Source organism: Branchiostoma belcheri, unplaced genomic scaffold (genome assembly GCF_001625305.1).
Source record: "Branchiostoma belcheri isolate BF01 breed outbred unplaced genomic scaffold, Haploidv18h27 scaffold95, whole genome shotgun sequence".
Classification (NCBI taxonomy): Eukaryota; Metazoa; Chordata; class Leptocardii; order Amphioxiformes; family Branchiostomatidae; genus Branchiostoma; species Branchiostoma belcheri.
This window is the reverse complement of record NW_017804631.1, coordinates 325,529-345,648: the sequence shown is the minus strand read 5'-3', so window position 1 is coordinate 345,648 and position 20,120 is coordinate 325,529. Positions and strand designations below refer to the sequence as shown.

The 20,120-nt window shown below is 41.8% G+C and overlaps 3 protein-coding genes across 4 annotated transcripts in view; 1 reads left to right on the top strand and 2 right to left on the bottom strand.

Annotated features, from left to right (window-relative positions):
- LOC109461692 overlaps positions 1-4,695 on the bottom strand; it is an 11,338-nt gene extending 6,643 nt beyond the window's left edge. The window contains exon 1 of the mRNA XM_019758076.1: positions 4,543-4,695. Coding sequence (XP_019613635.1) covers positions 4,543-4,591 — 49 coding nt within the window. The 5' untranslated portion in view covers positions 4,592-4,695. The remainder of the gene's footprint in view (positions 1-4,542) is intronic.
- Positions 4,696-4,747: 52 nt separating this feature from the next.
- LOC109461695 (actin-related protein 3) lies at positions 4,748-11,960 on the top strand. Of its 2 annotated transcripts, none has more exons than XM_019758081.1 (10): positions 4,748-4,896; positions 5,811-5,991; positions 6,388-6,498; positions 7,023-7,226; positions 7,647-7,790; positions 8,327-8,500; positions 9,276-9,368; positions 9,904-10,029; positions 10,352-10,435; positions 11,026-11,960. In XM_019758081.1, the coding sequence occupies exons 1-10, from the start codon at positions 4,853-4,855 to the stop codon at positions 11,119-11,121; spliced, it is 1,257 nt and encodes a 418-aa protein (XP_019613640.1). In that variant the 5' UTR covers positions 4,748-4,852; the 3' UTR covers positions 11,122-11,960. The 2 variants fall into 2 exon arrangements, with proteins under 2 accessions (XP_019613640.1, XP_019613641.1); XM_019758082.1 differs by lacking the exon at positions 11,026-11,960 and adding an exon at positions 10,849-10,960.
- On the bottom strand, positions 11,541-19,993 carry LOC109461698 (dnaJ homolog subfamily C member 13-like). Its single transcript, XM_019758084.1, has 5 exons — positions 19,858-19,993; positions 18,426-18,566; positions 17,775-17,874; positions 16,594-16,626; positions 11,541-15,116 (listed from the first exon to the last, which is right to left on the bottom strand). Exons 1-5 carry the CDS (start codon positions 19,981-19,983, stop codon positions 15,016-15,018), a joined length of 501 nt encoding a protein of 166 aa, XP_019613643.1. The 5' UTR covers positions 19,984-19,993; the 3' UTR covers positions 11,541-15,015.
- Positions 19,994-20,120: the final 127 nt, after the last annotated feature.

Here is a 20,120-nt window from a genome sequence, read left to right as displayed (position 1 = left end):
CAGAATCTGGAGGCAAGACTCCACAGACAATACCTGTAGCACACAGTATGCAAACATATGGTCTTTTCCTGGTCTCCCTTCTGGTGAGCCTATCCTCTTGTACAGCCGAACACTCAGTAGAAGCAACAGACATGAATATTGCACAGGTTAACATCCGTTCCATCAATACCTCCAGTACCCTGGTGGAACAAATGTGCACGAAGCAGAACATTGACATACTCTGCCTATCAGAAGTATGGAGCAAAACTGACAGGCCCCAATGCCTGAAAACATGGAATTGGATAATAAAAAACAGACAAAACAGAAGAGGAGGAGGCGTCGCTATAGTTACAAAGGATCACGTGAAAGTCATGGAGGAGAAGCTGAACGACACCACACATGCCGACATAGCTGCAGCAAACATATACACAGACGCAACAAGCTTCACTCTAGTATCAGCCTACGTACCACCTGAAGACAAAAAGGGCCTGGAAGAGGTGACTGACACACTGAAGAAACTGCTGCAGACTAACAGACCCCTGGTACTGTGCGGTGACCTTAACGCCCGCCATCCAGCATGGGGAGATGTAAAGGAAAACCAACTGGGACATCTGCTTAACAACTTCCTTGTAACAAATAACCTCCAAACAGCAAACAACAACAGACCAACAAGAGAAGATAGCATAATTGACCTGACAATTGTCAACAGACCAGCAGCTAACCTGATAGAAAGATGGGAGAGTCCAACCGGAGGTGCAGCTCAGGACAGACCATCACCTGATAACCATGCAGATAGGCGAGAAGAAACCTAACATCAAAGAAGAAAGATGGGACCTCAGAAACGTAGACTGGAAGAAATGGGAGGAGACAACGGATGAACACTTCTCAAAATGGCTCGAGGAAGAGGATGACAACGCAGAGTTAACAGACCACAATGTCACAGAGCTGTACAACAGCTTCAAGACCACTCTGAGCAAATGTGCCGATGAAGTACTAAAGAAGAAGACAGTGACTAGACACAGCAAAGGATACTGGAACAATGCACTCGAGGAACAAATGAAGATCACCAAAAGAGCCCTGAGAAAATTCCGCAGAAGAAGAGACAACTCCAACCTCAGCAAATATCTACACGAGAAGAAAATCCTCACACAGATGGAAGAAGAAGCACAAAGCAAACACTGGGACCAACAGCTTAAGAATTTGGATACGAGAAAACCTCAAACCTTCTGGAAGACAATCAAGAGCAATCTAAATGGAAAGTCCAGAAGCACTGTACAACCGATAAAAACACCTAATGGAACAGATGCGACCACTGATGCAGAGATTGCTAAAGTTGCGACCGAAACCTACGCCCCCAGTGAAGTTGAGCTAGATGGTGAACTCATACACTGGAAACAAGGAGTCACACATGCTGTTCAGGCTGCAATCAAGCACGAAACAGAGAGGCTGAACGATGACGCAGAACAGGAAGACCCCCTAAACTCAGACATTGAGCTAGCAGAGGTACAGGCAGCGATCAGCAAGATGAGCAACATTTCCGCCCCTAGCCCCAAAGAAGGCATACTACCAATCATGATCAAGAAAGGAGGTGAGAGCCTCACACATGCGCTCCTACTCTTACTGAAACAAGTGTGGAGACTGGGCTCAATTCCCAGACCGATGAAGCAAGACACTAAAATTCTCATCAGAAAACCAGGCAAGGAAAGCTACAACTTGATAAAATCGTACAGACCCATCACACTGTCAAGTGTGATCGGAAAAATCCTGGAAAGAGTGGTGAACGGACGTCTGACATGGTGGGCTGAAGTGAACAACCACCTAGCCCCCACACAGGAAGCCTACAGAAGACACAGAAGTGCCACACATGGGGTATTGAGACTAACACAAGACATCTCAGAAGGCTGGAAAGAGGACAAAACCACAGTCGTGGTCTTCATGGACTACGAAGCATGCTTTGACCGCATCTGGCAGGAGGGCCTGCTCTACAAGCTGATGCAAAGAGGGATCAGAGGAAGAATGTTGACCTACCTGCACTCCTTCTTGAAGAACAGAGAAGCCTCCTTCAACATCAACTCAATCACCACAGAACCTCAGCTCAGCAACGTTGGCATCCCTCAAGGCGCTGTTCTGTCCACTACCCTGTGCAACCTGTACACTGCGGATGCCTATGTAAACACCACCCTTGACAACTACCAATATGCCGATGACGCTGCAGCCTGGAAAGCCGGAAAAGACGTCCAAACTGTGAGGAACAGCGTAGAAAGTGACATAACAAATGTCATCCTCAAATGGTGTCCAACCTGGAACATGAAAATTGAGCAGTCCAAGACCAAAGCAATGATATTCTCGCCACCGCACGCCAACAACACAGTCGAGAAAGACCTGACAGTAGACAACAAAGCTATACAAGTCGTCACCTCCTTCAAACTCGTGGGAATCACACTGGACCAACAGCTAAACTTCGAGAAACACATCAGCAACACTCAGACGAAAGCATACAAGGCGCTTAAGGCAATCAGCAAGATCACACAAGCAAAAAAGTCACCCAACCAAGAGGCCCACATCCTCCTGTACACAACCCTGATTCGTCCCATGCTTGACTACGGAGCAGAATGCGTAGTTTCGGCCGGAAACAAGGTGGAGAAGACATACTCACCCATCCAAAGACAGGCACTCCTCGCTGCCACAGGGTGCCTGGAGAGAACTAGCACAGAGGCTCTCGAAGCCATCACAGGAGTACTACCAATTGATATACACCTCACATGCAGACAGGCTCAAACTTACCTAAGGCTGACAACGAAACACACGGGAAACGCTATCTACGACACCATCTCCCACATGAGCACACGGAAGTCAAACACTCAAACTGGCACCCCAATCCACCTGCTGCAAACCAGATTCAATGAAATGAAGGGCGACATTGATGAACACATGATGGACAAGGAACCGTACTATGATGCAAGACTCCCTCCCTTCGCTATTGGCTCCATCACAGGCACATTCGTAACTGAAACCAACACTACAGAGGGAAAGGACAAGGCAAGAAGCAAGATCCTAGACATCCTGACAGAAATAACCAGCAGCACTACACCTACCACCGTAATATTCACAGATGGCTCTGCCCTTGGTAACCCAGGCCCCACTGGGTGTGCCGCAGTCATCTATGAAAGATGGGGTCACACAGAACCGTTCGCAGTTCGCAAAGCTGTCGCCGCTAAGTCCAACAACTACGAGGGGGAACTGGAGGGACTTCATCTGGCCATAGACACCATCACCCGCAGACAAACTACAAGCAAGAGAGTACTCATCCTGTGTGACTGCAAAGCGGCAATCGAGAACGTCATAGGAGTACAGCAGGTGGAAGCCTACAACGCCCTGGTCCACACCATCAGAAACAAACTACAAGCACTCCGACAGCAAGGTATCTCCACACAAATCACATGGTGCCCAGGGCACATGGGAATCTCTGGTAATGAAATCGCAGATAACGAAGCTAAACTTGCAGCCAACGAGGCATCAACCAACCCCCAAAACAGCACATCCTGGACCAAACATCAAGCCATGAAACACATTGAAACAAAAGCACACGAGAGATGGGATAGAAGAACAGAACTCAACACGACAAGTCAACACATGCTGAAGATAGGAACGTACATGAAGAAGAAAGGCAGAGCACTTGGTAGAAGAAGCACACAAGTCACCATCAACCAGCTGGTGAGCGGGCACACCAGACTCAATGCGTACCAGAACTGGAAAAACCCTGAAGTCTCACCATACTGCCCAAACTGCGACGCTCTGGAGACCACCAACCACTACCTGTACCACTGCCCCCGCTATGAGAACGAAAGGCATCACATGCTGATGGAAGCAGACAACATTCACGAGACCTACAACACAGCAAAGGAAGACAGAGACACGGACATCGTCACACTGGCCGGAATGAGAGTAGGACTTCCTGAAGGAGCTAACAACCAGATGTACCTAGCCCTCTCCCGGTACATCGAGAGTACGCGCCGATTTGACGTGCTCTCCTAGAAACACTCTCCGCTTCACACAAGCACGAGTCACCAAGTGTTAATACCTAGAGAGATCATTGACTCTGAACGGAACCAAGTGAAAAACTGAGCACCTAGAGACCACGTCTAGCGACATAATAGACGTTAAACAAGGACAACAACAACAACAACAACAAACATACAGACAAATGAGTTCAACTGATAAAGATGCTGACAGAAAATCTTTCGTTTACGGTGTATTTTGAGGAAGTTTGCATTTAGGAATTTGTTCCAAGTGGTTTGGAATTTCACCTTATCTGTGTTATAATTTATGCAAATCCATAGCGATTTGAAAGGAATGTAGTTTGGAGGTATTCTAACAAAACCTGACAGAAAAGTACTACTTTACACGCTCATATACTCGGTAAAAAGGTAATTTCGGCATCATGTCTTGAGCAAGGACAAAAATCGTCTGATTTTGCACTCGACACTCAAAACAGCTGGAGTTGGTCATTTCGACCCACAAAAGAACGATTATGTTGAGCCATTCGATCCTACAAACACTTACCTGGTTTTCTCTGATTCGGTCGCAACCTAATGGGGCAGAAAAATGCCATCTGGCCCACAAAATACGCTCCAAAACCCCGCGAATCCGCACGAAAACGCACAACTTCCTCTGCCCACCAAAATTTGAATTTGATTGCCTAACCCCTGACCTCTCGCCTGCTGACGACGGACTTCTCGCGAGAGTTGGCGCTCACGTGACTCCTAACGTGACTTCCCGGTTCCCACCCTTCCCCTTCCTGATTTTTGCAGCAAGTTTTTACTCGGAATTTTGTTTTCACGTTTGTGATAGTTTAGGACGATCCAGAGACGCGATGGCGGGAAGGCTACCTGCTGTTGTCATTGACAACGGAACGGGGTAAGTACCGTGGTTTTAGGGGGTGCAAGGATCGCAAAATGTGAGGCAAGGCGAGAGGGGGCGGCCGGAAGTACCTGTACCAAGGGGAGGGGGGTACAACACAAACTTTGCTGATTTTTGTCCTGTTTAATAGTTGTTACAAATCTCTGATTGTTTTTACGGATACTTACTCGAGGATCTGTTTCTTAGATTGTTCGTTCTGTATGTTAGCTCAAAGCTGAAGCAAAACATGAAACTTGAATCACGTTAAATCGTCTACCGTCCCGTGCTGAATTGCTGAACTAGTCTATGATTGATCCAGTTTTTCTAGGCCGGTCGATTTTTGTAGCAGGGGAAAAGTAGAGCACCTTAAACTGTATTAAAGATGTGCCATATAGATTAATTTACTAGGGTTGATTTCAGTTAAATGTAAAAGAACTCAAGAAAAATATCCGGGAAATTTAGGAAAACAAATATGGGAGCAAAGAATGAGGTCATTTCCTCTGAGCTGTTCAGCCGGTGATGTTTGATCATGTCAATCAAAGTTGGAGACTGACAGTGACAGACATTCCACCATCATAGTGGACAATCCAAAATTTACATATAAACCTTGGTTATATATTCATTGTTTAGCGTATGGTATTCATTTTGATCACAACACCACAAAATTTGTATCCTCCTCTGTTTGCTGAAAATAAAATGGTGTCTGTGCCACATGTCTAAAATAAATAAAAATCTAAATCATCGTCAAATCATAGACCTTGAATTAAAGAGAAAATTCACAGAAAGCAACTTGTATCATGTGTACAAATTATCCACACCACACAGCTCTAACTGCCTTGTTATAAAGATAATTACATTATGATGATGATGACATTATAGTAATATAGTACTTACATGTATATGAATGTACATAATGCTGTGATTTTTTACAGGTACACAAAAATGGGCTATGCCGGGAACACAGAGCCCCAGTTCATCATCCCCTCGGCTATCGCTATAAAGGAATCCTCCAAGATCGGAGACCAGTCTCAGCGCCGGGTAACCAAGGGCATCGAAGATCTGGACTTCTACATCGGAGACGAGGCACAAGAGTATCCTAACTACAGTGTAAAGGTTAGGCTTTTCACTTTCACTAGAATGTCTTAACTGCAGTGTAAAGGTTTAAGATATTATTCTTAAAGCTTTGAACTTTCATGAGAGCAAGGAGGTTAACTACATGTACAACCTCCTTGATGAGAGTATCAAAACTAAAGTGTAAAGATTCAAGGTAGGTATATAACTTTTAACATTTTAAAGTATCCAAACTACAGCGTATAGAGGTTAGAGGTGATTTCTCAACACTTTATACTTGATTTGTATACTGTAAGTTTCCTACGCTTACAGATTATGTACCCACATATTGAAGATGAAACCAACCATAGATTGATGATTTAATACTTGTATTATATAGTTGTATACTAGTAGTGGGCTATGGTTTGGCTGTAATTTTTCCCTCCCTTATGTCCACAGTGGCCGATCCGACATGGTATCATCGAGGACTGGGATCTGATGGAACGTTTCTACGAGCAGGCCATCTTCAAATACCTCAGGTCAGAACCAGAGGACCACTACTTCCTACTGGTGAGTAGAGAAACAAGCAAGCATGTTTACAGACAAAAGTGGAATATTTTTCTTGAAGGCTCTATAAGCAAGCTACCTTCCAGTAAGAGCAGACAGAGGATCAAAACTTCAGACAGAGGATCACTTCTTAGTAATGAGTAATAAAACAAATACTAGTAAACAGGTGTTTTCATGAAGTACCTAAGGTCAGAGCGAGAATTGTCATTTCTATTTGTTGCTTTTTTTATCTCAAAGAAGATGCTGTCGACCTTTTTAACGCTGAGGGAATATATTATATTTTCTGTGAAATATAAGAAGAATTGTTTACCTATTGTTAATTGTACATGTAGTATCATTGTACATTAGACTAAAAAACGGTTACTAGTACTCAAGCAACTGGATATGATTTTAGAACGCTTGAGTAACTGTTTTTTGCATATCTTATTATCTGGATGTCTAACCTTCACCGATGCATTTTACAGTAGATTTAGGGCATTCATGGTCTTATTTGTGTTAACTGACGTATGTTTACCATGTTTCCCCAGACGGAGCCCCCCCTGAACACCCCAGAGAACCGAGAGTACACGGCAGAGATCATGTTCGAGTCCTTCAACGTGCCGGGGCTGTACATCGCCGTGCAGGCCGTTCTCGCGCTCGCCGCGTCATGGACGTCACGGCAGGTCGGGGAGCGGACGCTCACGGGGACGGTCATCGACAGCGGGGACGGAGTCACCCACGTTATACCTGTGGTGAGTTCTGTCTGCTGATCATATACATCCAGTCACCCACGTTATGCCTATAGTATGTTTAACATTAAGACTTTTGTTCCAACACAAGGGATTGTTCTCACCTAACTAGACCTTTTGACCAGTCACTATGGTTTTCTTCAGCAGACTTACTCAGTGAGACTTGTCACATGGCTAATCTCTGAAGTGTGATGTCAACACTGGCACAATTCACACCTGTGGTACAATGTATGTTTGAAGTACAGATAAAAGCCCTTTTAGTGTGCAACAAAGAGCTCTAGACAGTGTGTATTACAATGTATGTAGAGTAGTAGTAACTAGTATAGCAGGTAGGTGACTTGTAAGGAGCAGTTGGTTCGGGTCTCAAAATTATATCCTACCTCTAACGCAGCAGCATTTATTGCCTTTCCTTTCCCCCTGCAGGCTGAAGGCTACGTGATTGGCTCCTGTATCAAACACATTCCCATCGCAGGACGAGACATCACCTACTTCATCCAGCAGCTGCTCAGGGACAGGGAGATCGGCATCCCGCCTGAACAGTCTCTGGAGACAGCCAAGGCTATCAAGGTTCGTTTCTTTGTTTGTTTGTCAATTTTATTCTCGCAAAAGTAATGCTATCTCTAAAACAGTATGCATGGGGAGAGAAGAAGCCTGAGTTTGCCCATGCTAGATCTGGGTTCAAATTCTTAGCAGTGCTCGTGGGAAAAGCACTCACACCTACATGTACATTGTATTTCCTCCCTCTACTCAAGTAAACTTGGGTAGCTACTGGTAGGTTTGGTTAGGGGTGTAAAACCAGAGGTCCTATGCTTGAGGAGAGACTGTAAGGTTTCATCCCAGTGTGAGTGGATAAAACCTTACAGTCTGGTCCCACACAGCTTGTTCTTGCTGTGCAAAACTGATGTGTAATGCTTAAATGAAGAAACAAAATCTAACTTCTGTTATTTAAAAAGAGTAAGGATGCATCAAAAACTTATCCATCTCCTTTGTGAGTGAATCAAACCACAGATCCCGGTCCTACGCAGCTTGTAGCTACTGGTGTTTACCAGTGTAATGCGAAACAAACAAACATGCGAAAACGTCTGCCCCCCTTCCCCCTTCAGGAGAGGTACTGCTACATGTGCCCGGACATTGTGAAGGAGTTTAACAAGTACGACACGGACCCGGCCAAGTGGATCAAGACGTACGAGAGCGTCAACGCCGTCACCAAGAAAAACTTCAAGGTGGACGTCGGCTACGAGCGCTTCCTCGGGCCAGAGATCTTCTTCCACCCAGAGGTGAGCTAGTTTTCTGTTTTAAATACATGTAGTTTGAGAAGTAGAAGAAGGAAGGAAGTTTGAGATTTGCTATGGTACATGTATTACCAGGATAACTCATAACGTCCTTTAGTGTTCCTTACAAAAAAGAGAATATTCCAGTATTTATTTATGTCAGAATTAGTGCAGCTCTTTGTATTTCAGAAACCATCTAAAATCTATGTTGTTTGCATGTTTCTGTCTTTTTATGCATAATGATAAAAATAGACAAGTACGCTATATTGGCTATGTAGGTCTAAGAACAAGTCTAAAATTGATAACATCTTTCTCTTGATTTTCTAAATTGTAAAGAGATCTCTAGATATAATAATCATTATGCCAACCCTAAATCTTCATAATGCTATACAATGTATTAGGTGCCACTGAAATCCAGGGTTCTAGCTAGGATTTAATTTTAGCGTAGTGGTACTGGCCGCATGTCAAGGGAGCAAAGCGACAGAGAGGGGGGATGGGGCGGAGCTTTTAAAAAATTGAGCTAAAAAGGGGGCCATTTGAGGGATACCCAAAGGGAAAAAATGTTATTTCTAAGGTATGTGCAATGTATCCTTGATTGGTAATTTTTCACACTTGATCTGGCAATCTTGAACAAAGAAATACAGTCACAATGCCCCTATGCCTTATTGAAAATTTAGCGTAGGGGGTGAAAATTATAGCGTAGGGGACCCCTATGCTACTTCGCGCTAGCTAGAACCCTGAAATCTAAGCTAATTGAACAGATTTTATGTTTCTGTTCCAGTTCTCCAACCCAGACTTCACCACCCCCATCTCAGAGACGGTCGACAACGTGATCCAGAACTGTCCCATCGACGTGCGGAGACCGCTCTACCAGGTAAGGACATCTGTACCAGGGCTCCAAATTATACTTTTTTTTTGCCTACCTTGACCGGTTCAAATAATATTGAAAATTGCATCACTCAAAGCTATGAAGTATGGACAGCATAAAAAACTGTTCAGTAACCATTGCCGTTATTTCTTCTATACTTCAAATCCACATACACATACTGTATATATAAACCTAGTACATGCATGGACCACTGCATGCTCGGTGCTGGGAAAATACCTGCACAGCTCCGATTTTACCTGCACTAACCTGCATATACAGGTGGGATTTCCAGTCCTACATGTACATACATGTATGTGGGGCTGAAAACTCAATAGTAGGGAGTGGTGTACTGGTGCATGTAACCTTTACCCTGTGACCTGACCTTTACTAACGACCTTTCCCCCTTTAGAACGTGGTTCTGTCTATCCTATGACCTATGCCCTGACTTTTACTAATGACCTTCCCCCACTGTAGAACGTGGTTCTGTCTAACCTATGCCCTGTGACCTGACCTGTTTACTAATGACCTTTCCCCCCTGTAGAACGTGGTTCTGTCTGGCGGCTCCACGATGTTCCGTGACTTCGGGCGTCGGCTGCAGAGGGACCTGAAGCGGCAGGTGGACGCCAGGCTCAAGATGAGCGAGGAACTCAGCCAGGGCAGGATAAAGGTCAGATAAAAACTTAGTCACTTAGACATAGACATCATCAATTGTATAATATCCATACTGAAAACCTTCCTCTTTTTTGGTTCCTTGAAGAAGGAATGCACAGTATTTAAGACTCTGAAATACATGATAATATATTGTGTAAATATCAAAAAGTTCTCTTCAATACTACAGACACCAAGACCTCCTTCCTGTCAGCTTGAATATTAGAACTGCAATATGCTGTGTTGAATTTAGGCATGTTCCAGTGTATACCAAACTTGTCATGTAGCCATGGATACCAACAGTTGCCATAGATACTGATTTCTCCCTGTTCCCTGTCCAGCCCAAGCCCATCGAGGTCCAGGTGATCACCCACCACATGCAGCGCTATGCCGTGTGGTTCGGGGGCAGCATGCTGGCTTCTACTGTAAGTACATATCTGATACATCTATAACGTTACATACTTGTGTTTTATCTCTATAACTCTATAATCTTATAGTATAATATTCACATCAATGGTTAAAGACTTCCTTTTCAAGATTGGCAGAAATACAAATGCAGTATGCCAGCCTTCCCTGAAAAAGAAGCAATTCTGTTCAAATAGTCCAAAATTAAAAGCCAAGTACATGTACTTTTTATGACAAAAACAACTACCCACTACTATCAAGCCATTTGAGGTGTCTGAAGCCTTCAGAAAAGGTTCCAAGTTTGGGGTATAAAAACAATATTTTGGCATGTTGAGGTGTTGCTTGAATGAAGCACTTCAGTTGCAAGAAGGGTAAAGGAAGCTGTTGTACATGTATGATATTTTAAGCATTGTACACTTTTAACCCTCCACAGCCTGAGTTCTACCAGGTCTGCCACACCAAGTCACTAACACTTCTGTTAACCCTCCACAGCCTGAGTTCTACCAGGTCTGCCACAACAAGTCACTAACACTTCTGTTAACCCTCCACAGCCCGAGTTCTACCAGGTCTGCCACACCAAGTCACTAACACTTCTGTTAACCCTCCACAGCCTGAGTTCTACCAGGTCTGCCACACCAAGAAGGATTACGAGGAGTACGGTCCCTCCATCTGCCGACACAACCCTGTCTTCGGCGCCATGACATGAGCTGTCAATCATCACCATAGCAACTAGGTAGCCGCGGAGGAATGTTCCCAGGATTCCATGCGATCAAGACGACAACTTTTTGTACTGGAAGCAAAATAAGCAGATCTGGTTCTGATGAGTAAAAAAGCAATGTATACCTTGTGTAGGGTTAGGCAGGGCACAGGAGACAGTTTCTGTTATCTACAAAACTTTACATTTTACCTAGAATTTGGTACAATTAAGAGCAAGGACAAGAGATTATTCCAAAATGAATGACACTGATAGTAAATTGTTATGCGATCAATTTTGTCAACAGAACATTTCTTAAAAACCTTAGTAAGATACTTTTGTCCAGTCCCACTCTGGTGCAGGCATCTACATAGTATTACCAGTTTCTGAAGGCTTGTCTTTGTTCTTTTATGGAAGGGTTGGCTCTTTACCTGCAGTAAAAGCTCCATCCTGCCTATTTCAGGTTGAAGTTGGTATTTCTTGCCCTGGTAGTGTAGCTTTGGGGTCTAAGAACCAGTCAGATTAGCAAAGAAACTTGGAAAATACAGTCTTTGTACCATGATTGCTGGTGGTAGAAATGTGAATTGACATGGGCCCTTGTAACAATTTATACTTCATCTGAATGAAAATCACAAGAGAAAATTTGGTATGCATTCTGTAAATTTTGGTAAAGGAAAAAGTGACTGAATTGCCAAAGGTGACACAGAGTCGGTGTGTGTTTCTCATCAAATCTCTCTGCAAAGACCTATAATATTGAATTTTACCATGATTATTCTATACTTATATGAATAGTTAGCAGAAAAGGAAGACCACATTTAAACTGCAGTGATTCTACTTGCATAATTACAAAGCATGATGGATATGTGTATCCATCAGGTATAAAGTAACTGATAAAAGGAAGGTGGGTTTTGGGTAACCGCTGAATATAGTAGCATATTTATCCATGAGAATTGATTTAATAGTTATGAGAAAATGCATCATTTTGTATGAAGAAGTGGCATTCAACTATCATAAGTAGTAAGAGATGTATTGACTGAATACTGAATAAAACCAGTGAAAAGTCCTCTTTTTATGTCCTTGTTTGTGTTTGTGTTTAGTCCTGTTTGAAAATATTTAGTGAATCGATGTGGCCGTTAGTCTAGGCCACCAATATGTGCTGTAACAATCACAAACCACTTCTGCCTAACTTGGCAGTCTTCGACTTGCAAATGTACATTTATTTCATCATTTTTGTACAATCCTACAAATAGCTCACATGGAATCATCATCATCAAATCAGTACTCAGTTCTCTGACACTTCTATATGACCAAGTCCTTACATTTTAAGAATTACACGTTGTCTGCTGCAAGCTTCATTACAACAAACATGTATAAGCAAAACAACTAAATCTATGAAACTTCAATACATGTGTATAATTACATCATTTTTCTGGCTTAGAAATGGACCAAAAAGGATCACAAGGTGCATAAGGTTGTGGTGCAAACAAAAAGGGTTACAGTTTCCATAATTCTTTTGTCATTTCTTTCTTTAGGACATTTTTTCAGGTTTTTATTTCCATCAACCACACCCTGTGATCCCACTTGGTCAGCCCCAGGCCATTTTTTTTCTTTTCTAAACGTAACACAATCATAACTTTGTGCTCTTGTACAAAATCTGCCTTTCTGGTCACCAGGAATGCAGAATGACTTTCAGATAAATTCAACATGGTCAGTACTACAGGCTGGAATATAACATTTGTACAATACAGGCAGATAGAACATTGCAATGTGATGTGTACATCATGTACACATCTAGACATTAATCAATTACCTGGTTTTCTTGGTCTTTTGCTAATAATAGCATACAAGTATTAATATACTTTAAGATGCTTGCATGCTGAAGCTTGTTTCAGTCCAGTCACTTTTCTTGTTAGTAATCTTCTTGTTAATATTGTTCTGTAACTGAGCAGATACAAAAACAAGTTAGTTAGTTAAAGAGTTATCAAAAAAGGAAGAACCAAATGAAGAGCTTCAATCCTGTTGCCATGGTATTTTGCATTCTTTTTTGAAATGCATGTTCTTTACTGGATATTCTATATCTGTGTAATGATCATAATGAAAACATGTAACAAACATTGAATACAACTTGTACATCTGTTTTTAATTTTGGCAAATTATAACATGGAATTCAACAGAATCACACATTTTATAAGCATTTTAATCGACATCTTCTTTTTACAATATACAAATTTCTATCTTCTCAAGTAATCAACATGAAATCTTCTTTTTCACAAAACATGGACCATCATTTTCTTCAATAGAATTAACAAACAAAAATGTTGACTAAGTATCTGCTGCTTTAGCCCTATACATCTCCAGCTACAGCTCATACAACTACATGTATGACTTACCATCTATATGTTTCATCATCCAAGCCATGTTTCATAACTGTCGAACGCTATGCTGGCTTACTAGTAATTAGTAATTAATATTTCTTAGTAATTAATATGTTGCAATATTGTCATGAGGCACACTGTTAGACTTAGAATAGCTGATATCCCACAATACATTGGTTAACACTTGGCTCTTCTATAATAGAGGCTCTCTAAAATCATGTTGCCTCCTTTGATCAAATTTTGTTCCACAGTTCTTACATTTGTCCTTTGAATTCTGGTCACTTAATGTAATCACAGCTATTAACACGGATAAGCCCTCAAATACAGATACTCATGAAGTTGCCTTTTATGAACTTTATAAATGAACTAACACATTGTGAAACTTAATACAAAACGACGTTGTAACAAATGTCTATTTTAACCATTGAATTTCTTTGACTTCCACTATGCTGAGCTCTAATACAGTATTCCCTATTCAGTCTGTTTATGATTTTCTCTGGGGTTTTATGAAAAAAAAGGTTCACAGTACATTAAAGCTTTTATTCATATCGCAATGGAACATACTTTAGGAGTAAACTTGTTACTTCTCTGTTCCCCATAAGAACAGCCATTGCACTACAGGTATTGCAGGGACTTGGCAAAGAAAGCGGCAATGTTCTCTGAGTCTGTCAAAGCCATAGAAAGCATTTTACCTACTTTTCTTTGTATCAGTTTTATGATTTTAGTACTTTATGTTGTTATGTTATTGGTAAGCCTACAAATTAGTGCTCACATGCATGTTTCAAAGCTCTGGTAGCATCCATTGCTTATTCTCAGTTGCTCTTTGATACACATATGGCACATACCTCAGAGCACTGTTTACTGACATTGTTAATAATAGTATTATAATACTATTAATAGTATTATGCATCTATGACCATGCACTGGGCTGTTAACTTTTATTCATGTCTCTGTGATATCATTGAAGTCAAAGTTTGGACACGAGCTAAATGTATGTCCATGATAAAACAAAAGGCATGATATATAATGCATTGGATATTTGAGCAGCCTACAAAAACACAGTCGATGCTACTACGATGATCATTGTTCGGTTGTTTCCACTTTTTCCTCAGGAATGCCTAATGGAGGCTACAGTTTAATCACTGTCACTACTGAAGGCCAACAAATAAAGGAAACTTGAATAATGACAACTTCATGTGAAGAAAAAGTTCATTTTCACAGTAACCTAGCCAGAAAACATCTAATACGTCATCTTCATCAGGCTTCTCCACAGGGAAGGTTTAAAATGTACATGTCTGCCTGCAGTCATTACACAGGGGTTGTTGCCATAGCTACATCTATGTTGCCATGGCTACCAGTGTTGCCATGGTTGCCAGATCCCCATGGTTACCAGGAGATCACCATGGTTACTGGTCCATTTGCCAAGGTTACTGGCATGTTGCCATGGCTGCTGCTTGGTTGCCATGACTACTGGCATGTTGCCATAGTTGCTGCTACATCATGTTGCCATGGTAACTGGCCATCGCCGTGGTTACTCGCCCTGGAGGTCCTCGTCCCGCACCATGGGGGGCGGTTTGTCGGGCATGGCGGCGCTGGTCCCGGCCGTCAGGTACCCGGCAACACTCGGGCCAGCTACGGGACAGAGGCAACTGGTCAATGCAAATCATGTACATAGTCAGTGATAAATGTATATCCTGTACTGACATGTGGACAGACTTTGGGTCAAATGCAACACTTAAGAACCCTTTCAAATGTTGTTTCCAATTTGAAGGCCCCTTTATGCCATATCTCACAAAAGAAAACCAGGAAATGTATTGTAAAGGTTTTGAATGATACTGTTAACACACCCTGAAGCTGTACAATCATACATTCATCATTTTGAAACATTTATGCCAAAAATTTTCATTGATGGAGGAAACTGTGGTCTGAAACAAGGAGAGTAGATACTGAAGTTTATAGTTAATCCAAACCATCAATGTTGAGGCATTCTCTACTAAGTTTAACCAATGAGTTCCTTGGCTTAACCTAGAGTATACTATGGTTTATTTTAACCAACACATTTTGCTTCATGCAATCATGTACTTCAGCAATGCAAGCAAACTTGATCACACTTACATGTATAGCACTGTACCATTCTTTAGCAAGCACAACACATGCTGTCATGCAACAGTAGCAAGTAGAGCAAGCTATAATATTATAGTCTGCATGCACATTTGTGAATAACTGGCATTAAAAGCAACATGGCATCCTTTTATCAAGTGTCAAAGCAGCACACCAAGCATAACCACCACATACACAGTTCACCTAATAGTCAAACACTTACACAATGTCATGCACATACATGTACTACTAGGTATCATGCACAATTCACTTCGAGCAAAAATTAGTAACTTTATTAAATCATGGTCCTTTTTTAAATTAATGAACCATTTGTAGTTTAAAAGAAGTTCAGAAGAGTTGAACCAGGAACAGTTTTAGCCAGGTTTAGGAAAGACTGTAAGTTTTTTGGACATCAAACACATGTAGACATTTAGCAGGGGTTAAAATCACAGTAAGACAGCAGGTTGACAAGCTGTTAACATGAATACTGCATTGAATACAGGATCACAGGACTTAGAAACAGCCAGGAACAGTTTGCACATCGATCAGAGACAGTACTGGGTTTCAGGTTTAAACAAGAGCAACACAGAAACATTTAACCAACAGTGTTAGTAAGAGTAGGTTTTGTAGTATTAAACCAAAAGGAGTGGAATATGTTACGTTTTTGACCACATTCATAACATATACAGAATGTTTAATCCAAAAAACAGTCTTTGCAGAACAAAAAGTGAACATGACCCTGGCCTACCTATGATAGGGCATACCTGGAATTCTACACTCTATTGAACCTTACCCTGCTGCTGACTTATGAACCCTGACAGATCCATGCAGGTCTCCAACTAAAACAGCCACTGCAAAGACATGCACCTTACCCTTTCCACCCTAACCTTTACCCTTCTAGCTGTGACTACTAGACCCTGACTCAGGCCTTGGCACATGCATGTATCCCAGCATGCAATGGCATGTATCCCACCATGCATTGCAGGACAAAATGGAGGCCCCTCCCTACCTTTAGAGGACGTGACTTGTTCTTTCTCACCACCTAAGTTGAAGGTCAGGGACAGAGGTCATATTAGGCAAATACAGGTTTTACATTAAACACGATTAAGTCTGTTCTTGACCTTTGTTTGGGCTCAAATAGAATGGTGCAAGGTGAGATGAAGCTCATTGCGGTTAAAACAGGTGAGAAAAAGGGTCAATCAATTCTTCTAGTCTTCTCGGGACATAAAAAAATTAAAAACATTCCCCGTCAAACATTTTACTTCCAGACTGGTTTCAAAAGATTTTAGAACAACCAAACAAATGAACAAAGAAATACACATATAACGTAACGGTTACAGTTGTAACACCAAAATCTGCAGCTACAAAAACCTTCAGACGAGGTTAAACTTTCCACTTCATGAAAACCTGAGATACTCAAATTAGTATCACTTGAAAAAGGAGACAAACAAATAAAAGGTAAAACTACAAAAATCCTCAAAAGAGACTTCCACCTAAACAAATATACATTCAAGTTAACCTGGTACATTATTAGGTGTAAACTTCTGATGACAAAATGTAACGGAAGGCAAAGGTTTGTGCAAAGCAGTACATGAAGCCAATCAGACCTGTCTATAGTGGCCACTCAATGGACTAAACAAAACAGTCACAGTAGACTGGTGGTCATTATAGACAGGACTCTTGATAATGTTTGGGTCAACAGGAAAAATGATCTCACAAGGCACCACCAAAAAGGAGTCACACCGGGTACATGGTCCTTAATATACAGAGTTGGTCACTAGTACATACAGGATTGACAGTAACAACAAGAGGTGCATTGTACATATAGATGGGGAAGACAGAAAAAAGTAATCATTGTATGTATGTACAAGAAGGAAGGACTTTGTGTCTTGTACTTTTTGTCTACATTTCTTGAAGGTTCAACGTGATTCCCTTCCCAATGTGTCCAGTAAGAAAACAGGTAGAAAAATCCTCTCATAAAAAACCAATAGGTAAGGAGGCTAAGACAGGGAGGGAATACAGATTCTGTATCAGTTTGGTATGAAGTGTTTCAATTTCACAGGGATGGATGTTAGTTACATGGCTATGTTCTTGTGTGGAGAGCTTATTCCAAAACTACCCATGGTGCATGTACAAACTGTACACCCAAGTCCCTACAATATCCCCCACACATACATGTACAGTACACACCTGTGAGGTATCCAGCTGTGGCCGTCTGTGAGATGAACAGGTCGTGTTTCTGGTCTCTGTATGACGTCCAGACGGTCGACTTGTCAAGGACACTTTGCACCTGCAGCGGAGGAAGTAAGAGAGAACTTGGACTTGAAACTTTTGTGCCATCTTGTGGAGTAATGTATATAGTAGAGGGGATTCATTCCTCAAGCTAACTGACATCTTGCACACACAGTCGTCCCTCAGTAAGACATCTGGAGCCGCATAGTTCCCGTTTAGAACTTTTATTCAACCTGTCACACTCATGTGGAGTAATGGTTAGGTTGTTTGGCCCAGGACCCAAATTGGGTTCAAAATTGTTTCCTTGGGAAAAGGCATGTAGCACAACTTTATTCACTCCACATAGTTGGAAATGAAGAGTTACTCTTCCACTGGCCGTGACAGAGAAGACAGATGCTATGTACTGGTTCATTGTTCTGGGAAAATTCTCATAGCTCTGCAATTTGTCAAGAATCATGTTGGGCAAACAGCAACAGCCAGGATTCAAACTCCCAACCTCTCGGTCCAGAAACAGGCCCTAACCATGAGCTGAAAGTCTGTAAAAAGTACATGATATTATGACCTTCTGGCACAAATTCAACATAAGAAATAAAACAAACTTGTCATTACCTGTTCCCCGTACTCCAAACTTCTTGTCATTGCCTTCAGGGACTTGACTATCTGGGCCTTGGTGCCTGCTGGGTTCTCCACCTGCTCAAGCCCGCCATCTAGCAGCCTCAACAGGTACTGCACCAGCTCTGCTTCAATAGCCTGGGAAACAAAAATTAGATATGAACAACAGTCTTGGTGCTGAATGCCATCACACTCACACAAATGGTCTATAGTATATTTTTCATAATTATGGGTTCACCACACCACGAAGTGGTGTGGTGAAACCATATTGCTTTTTCTGATGTTTCTTCTCCTCCTCCTCCTGCCATATCTTTAAATGGATTCAGCTTCTTCATTTTAGGGCCTAAGGTCCTGAAATTTGGTATGGAGGTACAGTGGGCAAATACCCCTAGGCGTTTTTTAAATTTTTGTGATACAGGCTTTTAGAATTGTTTTATTTGAGTTTTTTGGCTGTATTATAGCTAATGTATTACTGTGTTAGTGTGCCATGTTTACCACGTCTGGGCATGAGTCATCACAATGGAATGCAGGGCATCAACCAATAGGCATGCAGCTTTCCTCTATACTTCTTGCTGATTGGCTGTTGGAATTTAACTTGATTAACACCTGCACAGAGCATTTCCACCTGCACAGAGCATTTCTTGCTGATTGGCTGTTGGGATTTAACTTGATTAACACCTGCACAGAGTATTTCCATTACTGACAGTATGTCTTTATTCAAGTGTTTTGGTAGGTATTTCAAGCTTTTCTGCTCCAGCATTGGAATGCGGGCATGAACGTTTTTTTTTTTATTTAGTAAAATAACAGTTTGCATTATGCAATTAAAAATCCTAACCAATAAAGTAGGGAATAGCTATCCAACTGTTGTTTTAGTTGTATGTTACTTCATATTATAGTTATATCAATGTAAATCATTGTTTTCCCTTGTGTTTCTCATTCTTTCCCTGCCATGTGGTAAAATGTGGTGAACCCATCGCTGTATTTGCTCCAAAGCAAATATTGGCCTTTCTAGTTAAGCATGGTGTCTACAGGACATTTACTGAAACAAGATTGAGAATTGCTAGTAATAGGTTCAAGACACTTCACTATCTTCACAATGACACTGCCAACCCTGTCCTTGGTGCTGAATTACATTTGCACTTACTCAAAAGGTGAGGATACATACAGGATATGTTTTCACAATAAAGTAAGAGGACCTTTACTGAAACAGACTTCAGATGTGCACACTCACACCTTTTGTTTGGTTGAACCATTCTTTATTCACGAAACCTCAAATAAGCTTGCTAGCTGCTTTTCATTGAGGTCATGAGGGAGGAGGTAAGGGACAGACAAATTGACCATTTCCCTTGCTAGTGAGAACTTCAAGACATGCACTTCATTGTCTTGAGAAGGAAGTCGAGGACACTTCAGTGTCTTAAGACTGCCTTACCTGCTTGACTAGGTCCGTCTGGTCCTTCTCAAACATCCTGAAGAAGGTCTCGCAGGCGACACCGATCATGTCCGGCCGCGCTCGCATGGCCACCATCATGGGCCGGATACAGTCTGTCTGGGACATGGACGTCACACACAGCTATGGTGGGGAGAAATTATGGATTGGTCAGGCAATGTCATAGATAATGCGTTTGTAAACACTGTTATAGACATGGACCTTACACACATCTGTGGGGAGAAATCACAGATTGGTCAGGCATT